The sequence below is a fragment of the Bicyclus anynana genome, chromosome 24, assembly GCF_947172395.1.
Source record: "Bicyclus anynana chromosome 24, ilBicAnyn1.1, whole genome shotgun sequence".
Classification (NCBI taxonomy): domain Eukaryota; kingdom Metazoa; phylum Arthropoda; class Insecta; order Lepidoptera; family Nymphalidae; genus Bicyclus; species Bicyclus anynana.
The window spans coordinates 4,559,920-4,573,827 of NC_069106.1; the positions used below are offsets into that span (position 1 = coordinate 4,559,920).

Genomic DNA, 13,908 nt, shown 5'->3' on the forward strand with positions numbered 1-13,908 from the left:
AATTGTCTCTGATTTAATAAACATAATTTCATACATAATAGAATAATATTACACATGTACAATATAAATAAACTAATAAAAAGTAAACAAGCAAACTAAAAAAAAAGATGAAAACGAAATAAAAATAATAGAAGCAAATTATACAACAAAAATAAAATTACAAAATAATATAAAGCAAACTATTAAACAATAAATAAATATATAAGAATAATAAATAATATCAAAAAATAAATAAAAACATTAGCGAATTAAGCTTATTTGTAAATTTAAATAAATAAAATAAATTAATCAGAAATTCACACATTCATTCATACCTCTATAAATTATTATTATTTTAACAATGATTTTTGTACATATTCTTTAAATGCATTGCAGCTTTACAGAAAACTTGTTATCATAGATAGGCATAAGGTTCATTGAACCTAACATTGCAATGAGTGAGATATGAAATGTAATACAAATATAAATACAGAAATACTGAGATACATACATATACCTACACAAAACAAAACAGACAAACAGAAAATAGGAGTTGAAATAAAAAATAATACATATAAATTAATTAAAAAATGATAAATACTTGAAATGTTACTATTAGATGTATGAAACATTAGTATACTGTGTGTATTATAGAACATATATAAAATTTAATCAAGACTCTTTTGAGGATGGTTAAGAAATATGAAAAAAAAACAAAAGGTAATAAAGTTATTAAGTTTGTAGAAAAAGACGTAGAAATTCAACTGAAGCTAAATAAAATAAAGAAAAGGATTTCTAATGAACCCATATAATAACGTAACTGTGTTATTATTATCAGTAAAGTTGCTGATAGCAGGCGGCTCAGGGAAGTTGTGTTGGGAAATACAGTATAAGCAAAGGATATAACAGTGTATAATAGTAGAGGCCAGCAGTGAACGTCCATCGACTATTATGGTGATAATGATGAAAAAGTAAAAAAAAAGCAGTACAGATAAAATAAACATGATAAAAATAGAAGATATCTCACTCAATTTAGATCTAGTAATACCATTCGTAATAAATAATATCAGTACATTCATACAACTACAAAAAACAATACAAACATACAAGGAACTTTGATGCCCTGATCATAAAGTTTTCATTAACGCCTCCTAATCTTCAGGTTTCTTCCATAACCAGAGTGCCCATATCCACCAACGTCTTCATGGGCAGTAGAATGGGAATGGGAGTGAGTGTAGACAGGCTTGGAGATAACTTCGTAGGTCGTAGACTTGCCACCGCTGGACAGAGATTTAAGACCAATGACTGCAGAAAGAAGGAGTGACATGAGAGCTGTCATAAGAGCCTTGCCTGCTAGCAAAGCGAGGGCTCCTAGACCCATAGACATGAGGGTACCTGAAATAAAGTAGAAAAAAATGATTAATTGTTATATTTATCATATAAACCTATAGATCAAAGATTTGATGGTTGGAATAGTTTTTGGTTCAGAGAATTTCATGACAAAAGGTCCAATAGTTTAGCCTAACGCAGGTGATGATCCAATGATCTAAAACTAAACATAGAAGCAGTTTTTAATTCATTTTAATGATATCATTAGAATGGCCAAAAAAAAATATCTAATTGACTACCTTGTAAAGCTGAAAAATTAAAAGTATATTTTGAAAAATTCGTTACAGTATATCGTATTGAAAACAATTTTTAGTCGCAGTTTTGTTTAAAATCACTTATTGCAATAATATAATTTTAAAAGATGTTGTAAATTAGAATGAAAAGCATAATTAATATCAATCATAAATCATAAAGAATGATCTAAGCATAATTTACAAGTATCATAAGTAATGCAAAATGATTGTAATAACAGTGAAAGTTCTTATATTTTAATTCAATACATTATTCATTATTAATAGTAAATATATTTTAAATAGCATTTAGTTTCTCGATCTCTTAACATGAACTGATATTATAAACATCTCGTTAACGGTATTTTACGTTTGTGCGTCTCTAAATATTATTTCAAAAAATAAAATTATTGTAAAAAAATCAAAATAATCTGCACTAATTGATTTGCAATAACTATTTGGTCATTTAAAATAACTTTCAACCTAATTTGGCTTTATTGAAGGTTGATACTAATGTTAATGAACCTTAAACAATTATTTCATTTTTCAAAATATTTCAACAGTAAAAATAAGATAAAATAAACACAGTTTAAGCTAAAGTTGTTTTGGAATACACGTTGGTTTTAACTAAAATATATTTATTATTTAGAAATCATGTTACGTAACACACCAATTTATATTGTAAACGAACAAAAGACAAGAGAAAAGCTTTCGTCTGTTATTTTACAGATATTCTTTGGCCACATGGAGATGGATAAAAACTTCAATGAACCCTAATTTCAGAGTAATCAGAGCTATTTGAGCGGTTGATAGTGCAAAGACAAGTCAAAGCAAAAAGATTTAGGGAAATGATCGTGACACCGTTCAAGAGTCGTAACTTTACAGAATGCAGGGGATGTACATTTGACTGCGAGTATCGAGACGCGCGGAGAGCATCAGCCAAATTTGAAAGAACGGCTGAAAACAAGGCGACAAGGTATTCAAAATTTCATGACGTTAGTGGAGTGGAGCTTGAAAGTGTAACAACCAAACAAATTCATTTTGATTGACAGACGGTTTTTTTAAATAAATAAAAATATGTTGGTGGATATTGTAATGTTTGTTATAGTCAATAGTTTTTCTTTGGCTGTTCTGGTAAGATGACAGATGTAGCATGATTGTGTGTATGTTCCTTTTGCATTACAATCAATGCACTGTCTGTCAACTGTCTACAGTGCCAAGCTTTTCTGACCACAGTCCGCGTGGGGCACCTGGACTGACACTCAAGTTGACCCATAGCCCTGAAAAAGGCTGGAAGAAAATGACCGGGGGAGCCAGATATCTTGCGCCTTACCCGGGCAAGGAGGCTAAGCCTCGAGACACCCACCCGAATTTATCATTTAGGAGGAAGATACCTGTTTGCTTGTCTGTACGCCTTACCACTACATCCAGTGGCGCGCACTTAATAGATGCACTTAACGCTAACTTCAAGCAGAGGCGTCCCAAAAAAGTCCTTTACGATCCAGATGATGACATGACGATCGACAATGCTTACCGGGCAACACAATCACAAGCAACACAGCCTCTTTGCCGGCGAAGACGTGGTCCCCGATATCTAACGTCACCCGGACGTGGGTTTTCTAACTCACAATCTCGGGGGCGTCCGGACTTATTGACCCAGGTCACGGTTACACCCTCCCAAATGGCCCTCTAAGCCAAGGTCCGAGTCTCATAGGAGACGCCCTTAGAGAGCCGTTCCGTCCTCTATCTTTATTTCAGCCTTCGGGTCTCATCAGGCGATGCTTCTGCGCTCGCCCAAACCTCCCAGTGACGTCGAAGTGGTCCCAACATGGAGCCATCGGCACTTATTCAACACGAAAAAAAAAACATAGATGCACCCTAAGTACTCATTACGAACCTGTATTGAAAAGGAATATTTTCATTTAGTATATTTATCTACCCTAGATTAAAGCCCTGTGCATACTGACTACATTCAAATCCAAACACACAAACTATAACACTCGCAACGTACTGATGTGATTCTTCGTTTGACAACATATAATTTATTTCACTGTAACTAGAAAACAGAAAAGCACGAGCCATTTAGAAGTGTCATTTATGTTATTATTTCTATGCTCTGATTCATCCCTATCTAACGATCTTCTTTGTGGGAAAGGTAAATTTAAAAGCTATTTTTATGACATCGAAATACGGTCCAATTTGAAACATCGGAAATTATTTCCATTCCTTTATTAAGTTTCTAAGTTTTTGATGGTGAAGATAGTACTGCTTTATGAGATTCTAATAAACGTTAAGACAGTGTTGATTATCGTTTTAACTTTAGATTTAGAATTGCCTCAATTCCGAACTCCGAATATTCTGGAGTTTAAGGAAAGTTCATTCATGTGTATTTTTGTTATTTTGGAATTTGTAGTGGGGTTAGATTATGCCGTTTTATTTTGGAAAATTTTATGGTTGCCGCGTCTGTAAGTTTTTATATTTTTGTGGCATTTTAAATCATCGTCAATGCTTAGTGTCAGGTTTATACATATATATGTTATTATTAGTACCTCACAACTATTATTCATCTATCCTAAAGAATGAATCATTGTTCATTTATTATATTTCTGTGCTTGTCTTATTTATTTACTCATCTTTAACTCATCATAATTGACTTTGACATTATGAAGACATCTGAAAGCGCAAGCTAAAGACAAAAGCGCTAATTAATGTTAAAGCACCTATTACTTAACTGATAGGTGTATCCATTTTGTAAACTATCATAATTTTTAATAATTAAAGACTTTTTAACGGCCCATTACATGTTGAGGCAGCTACCCTTTTTTTAGTAAACTCTTTTTTTTTAATTCTTTACAATTACTTCAAATTATAAAAAAATAACAGAAACATATATAAGCTATTAAAGGTTATTTTTGACGATTAGGCTGATATTTATTTCAATAAGGCAACTTGAAATAATACTACCCAGCTTGAAATAATATATAAACGATTGCTAGATCGTGTATTGACTTAAAATTAAATTAATAAAATGAAGACTTATTAGTTGCAGTATTTACACCTCTAACAGATCGCTGGTCTCCTGTTAAAAATATAAGTCAAGGAGTAAAATGTAGTTAATTAATATGAAACTTACCCTTCATCATAAGCGCCGCAGCAATCAACCCTCCCATACCACCCTTCTTTCCACCACCGAGACCACCGCCTTTGCCTCTAGCCTCTCCAATCAGAGCCCTAGCTTCATCAGTAGCACCGTCATCCAAAAGCCTTAGTTTCACTGAGTGGTTATCCAAATAATTCCCAAGTCTATAAAGCAGGTATTTATCTAATCTCTCGTCTGGTTTGGACGGCATCGCCCTTGCAAGCTCCGCTGCAAATTCCTCAGCTTTGCTGTCATTCTCTTTGGATTCCTTCACAACACTGATCCCTGGTAAAAGACGCAGTTCGTCCTTCGAACTAAGTTTCTCAAGCATCGATATAGCCTCAATTTTCAAGCATGTTGCACTGAATATCCCATTGGGACAATCCTTTCCCATAGCTCGCGCTGTTGATTCGATTGAAGGTTCAACGTTGTTGAGTTCCACATTTTCCGGGTTCGGCAAGGCGAATGACGTCACGACACTGATCGAGAATATTAAAAAAATTTTGGACATTTTTTTTTAAGGGCGAACGCGTCCGTATTCAAACGATAGCGGTTATACTTTGATAAGAATTGTATTTCGTTCTGCTTTTATATGTCTCACATAGTTTAATGATTAGTACCGACTATACCGCGTCCATTATATTTTCATAGAACGCTGATTGCAAAAAGTTCATTTTGACTGCATTGAGTTTGTGCTTTATTACGTTGGTTTTAAAGTTCATTTTTTATTATAGTTTTTGTGCTTCGGTTTATTATCGTAGGCAGTCAGTAGAGGGAATTGGTAGAGATGCTACAGATATATTTTTAATTTTCGAATCTTTCGGAAACGAAAATTGTGTTCGTAATTATTTGGTGTTTTCTAATGAACTTTAATTAATTACTTTGAAAATTACTATTCTCTAGTCTTTTATTTGTGTGTTGATTAATTTAAGTTAGTTTAATTCATTAGCATTATTTTCAATAAATGAATTGAAGTTCTTTGCAAATCTATACTAATATTATAAAGCTGAAGAGTTTATTTGTTTGTTTGATTGAACGCGCTAATCTCAGGAACTACTAGTCCGATTTCAAAAATTCTTTCAGTGATAGATAGCCCATTTATTGAGGAAGGCTATAGGCTATATATTATCCCCGTATTCCTACGGGAACGGGAACCACGCGGGTGAAACTGCGCGGCGTCAGCTAGTATATTATACTTTGCAAATATAATCATTTTATTGTTGTGATAATAAAGACAATAATGTTAGCTTTTTACTGCCACAAGACGTGATTCGTATTCTAAAACTTACCTTAAATACATGGAAATAGAGTCGATTTTATTTTTCAAGTTACTTTTACTGCTTATTTTAGTGCATTTAGCTATGCGGCGTTTACTATATTATAGGTAGTTTGTTACAATAATTAATTGTGTAAATACTTTCAACTTCACTGGCGTAATAAGTAATAATAAAGGTCTTAGATTCAATTCCCAACTTAGGTCAAAATAAGATATTATGTTTTTAATTTTCTACATAATGTGAGAAAGAAAATTTCAATGAAAACAATTAAAATTTTCTTCTACAAAGAAAATTTAAATGTCAGCCCTTATTAATAAATTAAAGGTGCTTCACCACCATGATTTTATGCAGGTTAAGCCTTCAGCTCTGGTCATTATAATTTGAGCCAGACCCAAGTCTCAAACCTAGGACATCTAATACGAAGCTTGAATTAGATTAAAATGTACCTACGACTTTATCTAACGCTACTTACGTCATCAACGGCACTGTGCGCATGTTTCCACTAAAAAGGCGACTATCCACCGAAATCGTGCGAATCTGCGATTGAGATATAAAATATTCAATTTTAAATAGTACCTACATATAGGAAACGCCGAATTGCATTTTGAAATATAATATATATTTTTATTTTTATTTATTTATTATCATCATAACTTAAAACTAGCCTTACAGGTATCACCTAATTCACAATATTAATATAAATAATGTAGGTAGCCACGTCATTTGTGAGTGCCATATGCCATATTTTATTCTAGTGTTCAGACGGGAATGGGAGATACACGGGTGCAACCGCGGAGCGTCTGCTAGTAATTAATAAACGGAAACCCAGAACTAGAGGTCACCTCTATCTGTCTATTTCTATAGTATCGTGTTAGACAGAGAGATATAGAGGTGAATTCGAAGCTCGCACTTGTGAGTTATACAAATCATCGTAATAGAATAGCCCAGCTGGAAACTAACTATACAAAGTTTCCGGTTATTTTTTTTTATATTTCATATTAAGTTCATTCATTTAATTTCCATAATCTGCCCTTCGAGCTAGTTATATAATTCTTGGTACAAATCAAAAATACTGGTAAAATACTTGAAACTAGAGGACGCCTGCGACTTCATTTCGTCTGCGTGGCATTTAGTTTTTCACAAACCCCAAGAACCATGGATTTTCCGAGATGCAAAGAAGCTTTTAAGAAGAGTAAAATCTATTTTCATTCCAAATTTCAGCTAAATTGATTCAGTAGTTGTTGCGTTAAAGAGTAACACACATACAAACAAACATTCAAATAGACATCCATACAAATTTTTGCGTTTATAATATTAGTAGGAGTAGGATTAACGATTTTAAATTTCTTTATCTTACTCATGTAACTATATACATACACTGAAAAGGGTCACGTATTTTCATAGCTTAGCATCGCATTCGCACGCTGTGCATCGTGGCACGCTGACCTAAGCTACGTAAAAGCAAAAGTGATGCTGAAACGATTTTCACCTTTTTATAATAATTTAAATCGATCTTGTCAATTTGTGTTTCGCACGCGATGTGTATCGGTTATCAATATATCGTACTACGTTTAATGTTTTAGTGGGAATCGATTCGATATGATTCTCTCGCATTTCCGTATGACGCAATGAGGAAACTGATGAAAGCCTCAGTAACGAAAATTGGACGGCTTCCGTGGCGCAGTGGTATGCGCAGTGGAATTACAAGACGGAGGTCCTGGATACGATCCCCGACTAGACCGATTGAGGTTTTCTTAATTGATCCAGGTCTGGATGGTGGAAGGCTTTGGCCGTGGCTAGTTACCACTCTACCGACAAAGACGTACCGCGAAGCGATTTAGACTACGACGTCGCGTAGAAACCGAAAAGGTTGTGGATTTCATCCTTCTTGTAACAAGTTAGCCCGATTCCATCTTAGATTGCATCATCACTTACCATCAGGTGAGATTGTAGTCAAGGGCTAACTTGTAAAGAATAAAAAAAAACCTCAACGTTTAATACCGAGGGGCGTATTTAATACCGAGACGTCCTTAATTCAATCCTCATCATTTGGACTATTGTTGAATCCAATTCTAGCACAAAGTTTCGATTAACTGGAGGTGAAAGAAGAATAGGTCTTGGCAATGTTTATAAAGTATGCCCTTTTTTTATTAAAAGAAGTCATAGTTTGAAGTTATAATCATGTTCCGAAAATATAATCATAAAATAAACAGTTGGTTTTGGGGCAAAATATTTTTTTTTTACTCTCTAACTCTATGCGTACGCCGTAGTGTTTGCTTATGTTGTTGATAACACATCATCATCATCATCATCATCATTATGAACCCATATTCGGCTGAGCTCGAGTCTCATCTCAGTATGAGAGGGGTTGGGACAATTTTCCACCACGCTGGCCAAATGCGGATTGGCAGACTTCACATAAGCAAAAAATAAAATAATTCTCTGGTATGCAGGTTTCCTCATGATGTTTTTTTCTTCACCGTTAATTTCTTAAAATGCACTGAAATGATGGAGGTGCATGCCCCGGACCGGATTCGAATTTCTTATGAGGCCCATAGTTGGCGACCAACTCTCGGAACGAATGCAGCCCGACCGAGTTGGATTCGGCGGTTCGCCTCTTTCTCGAAATTGGACCTACCTAACTGGATCATATGTCCTAGGTATATGTATTCGTCTACAATTTCGAGTGCAGCGTTCTCAACTATAACTGGGTGGAGCGATACATGAGCATTACACATTATTGTCGTTTTGGCCATGTTCATTTTCAGGCCCACCTGTTGAGACACTCTGCTGAGTTCATTGAGCATGGTACTCAGGTCTTCCATAGTCTCTGCCATGATGACTGCTCGGTCGGCGAGGCCACGCAACGCACGTTTTTAGCCGCCGTTAAGTATGTAAATGTTGTAGTTTTATAAGCTCAGCGCACATATCGTTCTCTGAACGTCCAAGCCAGTAAGTACAAGTAACACTTATATAGGCCATACAAACTGCTTTAGTATTTTAGTCGAGTACGAACAAAAAATTTTGGGCGGTAAATCCAAAAATTGTTAGTACCTACTCGTCGAAAATAATAAAGTATGATATTTAAACGGGTACATACCACGATAAAACGACGAGATTTTTATTGTCGATATTTCGACCCAGTTGCATGGATCGTGGTCACGACGGGATCGAAGTTGCGAGATGAGAAGTGAAGTCAGCTGTTAGGGGCAAAATCGATCTACCCTCTTTCTTGTTCTTTTTCTTTTTTCAACGACCTCGCGTTTTTGGCTGTTTAGGCAAACCACACTCACGACATCGCTTTTGTTATTATGCGTATCGCGGCAAAAAAAAACGGCGGCGTGTCGTAGAAAAAGAACAAGAAAGAGGGTAGATCGATTTTGCCCCTAACAGCTGACTTCACTTCTCATCTCGCAACTTCAATCCCGTCGTGACCACGATCCATGCAACTGGGTCGAAATATCGACAATAAAAATCTCGTCGTTTTATCGTGGTATGTACCCGTTTAAATATCATTCATAATGAACAACCACGAAATAAGTTTAAAATCATTAATAATAAAGTAGTTCGAACTAGGCCATAAAATATTCAAACTTACTATTTGGGTATTATCATAAATTAAGCAGAGTAGTTAATGTTAAGGTTTCTTGTACAAGTAAGCTGTATAGGGTCTTTTTTTAATTACAAGTTAGCCCTTGACTGCAATCTCACCTGATGGTAAGTGATGATGCAGTCTAAGATGGAAGCGCGCTAACTTGGAGGAAGACGAAAATCCACACCCCTTTCGGTTACTACACGACAACGTACTGGAATGCTAAATCGCTTGGCGGTACGTCTTTGTCGGTAACTAGCCACGGCCGAAGCCTCCCACCAGTCTTCTACTTTTCTGACATATTTGAACGCTGGGATGAGATGGGGTTTGGTATTACTTGATCAGTCTCACAATTGGTTTAATTGTGGACTCGCTTGTGGTGTGGCCACACTTGCATATGACTCAAAGACGCTTGCACGACGCTTTGTATGAGCCGTTGCTTTATTGCGCTTTATTCCAGCGGCTAAGTTTGTTCTTCAGTTTAGATGAGCTTGTCGTACGAAGCGCTGCAGCGCTTATTTTCTGTGTATTCTGAGGTTGGCGTGCGTCACTGATTGGGCCTTATGGTGATTTCATCAGGTCCGTATACTTACTGATTTGTAATTATTACTTGTTTTTTTTAATTAGTTAGTATATTTAATTAGTTTTGTTTACTAAACTGTCAACTTTTAATGACAAGCTAGTCACGTTTATAAATAAAACATAAACTCTTTTTTGACGTGACAACGTCCTAAAATTCGATGGAGCCGGCTGTAAAATTGAAAAAAAGATGACGTCATGCGTCGTTAACTCGCTCTGGGGTTGCCAATTTTTTTTATAAGAAATAAAGTATATTCTGGTCTATGAAGATTATTAAACAGTATTTTAGAAAAAACGGACAGTATTTTATTTATTTAATTCTTATGACGTCGTCACGTTCAACTTTAGTCAGTAAACCGACTTTACAGACAACCAATTTTGAAACTTTTATTCGTGATAAGAGCTTCAAGGCCTTTATGAGCCATTTTGTGATTTTATCTAATTTTGAAGCGCGGACCAGCTCACCAGACATTCCAGACAGTAGCGTGCTGCGTCTCCCGTGAATAAGCCGGAAGAGATCAGCATTCACTTTTTCGGTCGTGTGCTGTCAAAAAGAACCTCATAAAGGGTTTTGTATTTGTTGACTGAACCCCAAATTAGTGAACGCCTAAATAAAGTATAGGTAAGTACGGCACCGCATTCACTCTCTTTTTTAATAGTAAATAAACTACAATTACGCTTATCAAAATTGTCACATCATAATTTGGAGCCAGAAAGCGAGTCGTTTCTTTCTAATAGCCACGTCAAGCGTAAATCCGCTTAAAACGCTCGACTTAACAAATCTAAGGTAAATAAATGTTTTTTTTTTGTTAACTACTAGTGGACGTCCGCGACTACACTCGCGTGAAATAGATATGGTCTCAGACTAGTTACATATGGATTAGTATCGCAGCCAAATTCACGAACATAATTGTCTGGCATTTTGTGAGGAAAACGAACTTAGATTAGATTAGGATATCTAAATCATAAACTAAACTAGAGAACAGAATTTTTATTTTTATTGTTATTTGTATCATTTCCTTTTTTATTTCATTATTTTCTTTTCTTTGTATAAAAGTACTTCGATATACAGTTTAATTTGAAAATCATTTTTATCAGTCCCATTTACATTTTGTATAATTACTTGTGGATAGAGATGTGGGTTGTGTATGTAAACCATTAGTTTTTAAATTTACTTTAAGTTTTGTAAGTTATATTATTGTACACAACTGTTTTCGATCCCAAATAAATAAAATAAAATAGAAGCTGTTGACCATTTTTTAAACCATTATATGTAGTTAATAGTTTAAAAAATGGTCAATGGTCAAAAAGGCATTTTTACAGAGCTCTTTAGCTGACGAACACAATTACGAATTTGAAACATCGATTCTATAGAGACAGTTTTTATAATCGCATTAGATCGTTGATCATATACTGTGACAAAAAGGTAACGTCTAGCGAGGCATGTCCTTGTGTAGTCACAATTGTAATTGTCGTCTGAGGGTATGGTACATAAATTTTTTATTGTAGTGTATGCTAATAATAGAGCAATTTGTAGAACAGGGTTACTGCGATTATAACTTGCGGAACTATAAAATATAGGTTAGGTACATTTTGTAGCTTCTAAATATTATAAATTAATAATTGTATTCATAATCATCATATCAGCCGGTGAACGTCCATTTCGGGACATAGGCCTTTTGTAGGGACTTCCAAACATCACAATCCCGAGCCGCTTGCATCCAGCGAATCCCTGCGACTCGCTTGATGTCGTCAATTCCACCTGGTGGGGGGGTCGACCAACACTGCGCTTACTAGTGCGGGGTCGCCATTCCAACACCTTGGGACCCCAACGTTCATCGGCAATGTAGGTGCTAAGCCGGTGATGTATTAATTCAGGCCATGTGAGAATATCTTATAGATTTAGATTTTGCAGACAGTGTTGTTTCATGTGGTCCTGTCAGAAATGGCTTAAATTAAGACAACACCGGCTAAGCACCGCCTTCATACTGATCAGCAGGTAGAACATATTATGATGTTATTTTTCGCTTTTTAGTTTAGTGGGTACGTTTTTAGGTTTGGAAGTCGGTTGTATTTTTTTATTAAAATTTTTATTATTTTTCCATTTTTAGTGTAAAATTTCATCTTAAACGAATACATCAGACCCTTAATGACAGTCACAACCCATCTTGGTACAAAATTCTTAGCAGTACAAATTAATCAAGCCCAAGCACAAGGAAGCTACCGTGAACCGTTAAGGGGTTCCCTTAATTGACCTTGGTCGTCATCATCAGACCCCTAATAACAGACACAAGTCATCTAGGTAGAAAGTTCTCAGCAATTCGAATTAATCAAGGCCAAACACAAGGTAGTTACTGTAAACTGTTAAGGAGTTCCCTTAATTGTCCTTGGTCTTCATCACCAAACCCCTAAATGACAGTCACAACCTATCTATGTGGAAAGTTCTCATTAATACAAATTAATCAAGCCCAAACACAAGGTAACTGCTGTAAATCGCCGAGGAGTTCCCTCGTCTGTTTTATGGCTCCATCATCAGATCGATTAAAAACGGTTAAAAACCCACGACTGATGCATGTCATTTCCTCGCACGCACGATTTCACACCCGCGCAGTCTTTCCGCCCGTAGCCCGCATATCATGGGATTGTTATTAACGAACTTTACCAGACTATAGTACGGTTTTAAAAGCGTATCAAGAAAGATAACAGTACAAATACCATATCTTATCTAAACTGAAGATTGAGAGTTCGAATAGTGGTGATTTTGAAAAAAGTTTTTTTTTTTTAATTTTGGTTGATTTATTTGTGTGTTGCTTCAACTTTTATAAGAAATATAATAAAATACATGAACTTCCAATTCATTTTATTATATCTATAACCTGAAAATATTATAAGAGTCCAGCTGAGCCGCTTTAGAAAATTGTTCATAGAACTTTATGACAATTCAAATAAATATGCAAAAAATGAAAAACACCTACCTACGTTGAAACACCAGGATTTGAACCCCTTACCTCCATCTTACTGTGTTCATTTCATTCAATTAAACCATTGGAATTATAATATTTTGTACAAGGATTTCCATTTAGTAAATTGTTATATAAGTAGTTACATAATTACTTCTTTAATTGACTGATTAGTTCCTCAACATTATGTAGGTAATATAACAATAAGAATTCAAAGAGTTGTTACGTATCGACCAAAAACTTTTAAAAATCGAAGCATGACTGAAACACCAACAATATAAAATCTGTGACTTAACGGTCAACACGTAACATTAAATACAAAACAAAAAAAATAATAATTTCACGTGAAAGAAAATTATTGAAGATGACTGGCCGATTTGATTTAGATCTTTTCATGCTTTCAATAAAAAAGAAAAAAAAACAGCACACTCTAGCGGCGAGAGTCGATTTCATTTTGTTGGTTCTTGTTTTGTTGTAGTATTTACACGGGTAGTCAAAAGATGGCGCTGATTATAAAAAGTTTAAGCTTACAAACTATTTCACGCTAGATGGCGCTAGCAATCACGTTTAAAACAAAACAAAAAAGAATAGATTTGTTCAGATTTAAATGAGGACAAAACTAAGTTTGAATTGGGAACAAAAAACTAGGTTTTTTTACAAATTTTGTTATGACGTTGTACAGTGGAATGTATAACTTTTATTTTTAGTTTTGTAATTAGCTAGGCTACTATGTACTGTGCTACTATGTAAGTATCTACTTAAT

The 13,908-nt window shown here is 35.0% G+C and overlaps 1 protein-coding gene across 1 annotated transcript; it reads right to left on the reverse strand.

The window, feature by feature from the left end:
• Window positions 1-317: 317 nt before the first annotated feature.
• LOC112052968 (uncharacterized) lies at window positions 318-5,578 on the reverse strand. The gene is made up of 2 exons (XM_024092220.2): window positions 4,732-5,578; window positions 318-1,374 (listed from the first exon to the last, which is right to left on the reverse strand). The coding sequence occupies exons 1-2, from the start codon at window positions 5,246-5,248 to the stop codon at window positions 1,121-1,123; spliced, it is 771 nt and encodes a 256-aa protein (XP_023947988.2). The 5' UTR covers window positions 5,249-5,578; the 3' UTR covers window positions 318-1,120.
• Between the last annotated feature and the right edge of the window lie 8,330 nt (window positions 5,579-13,908).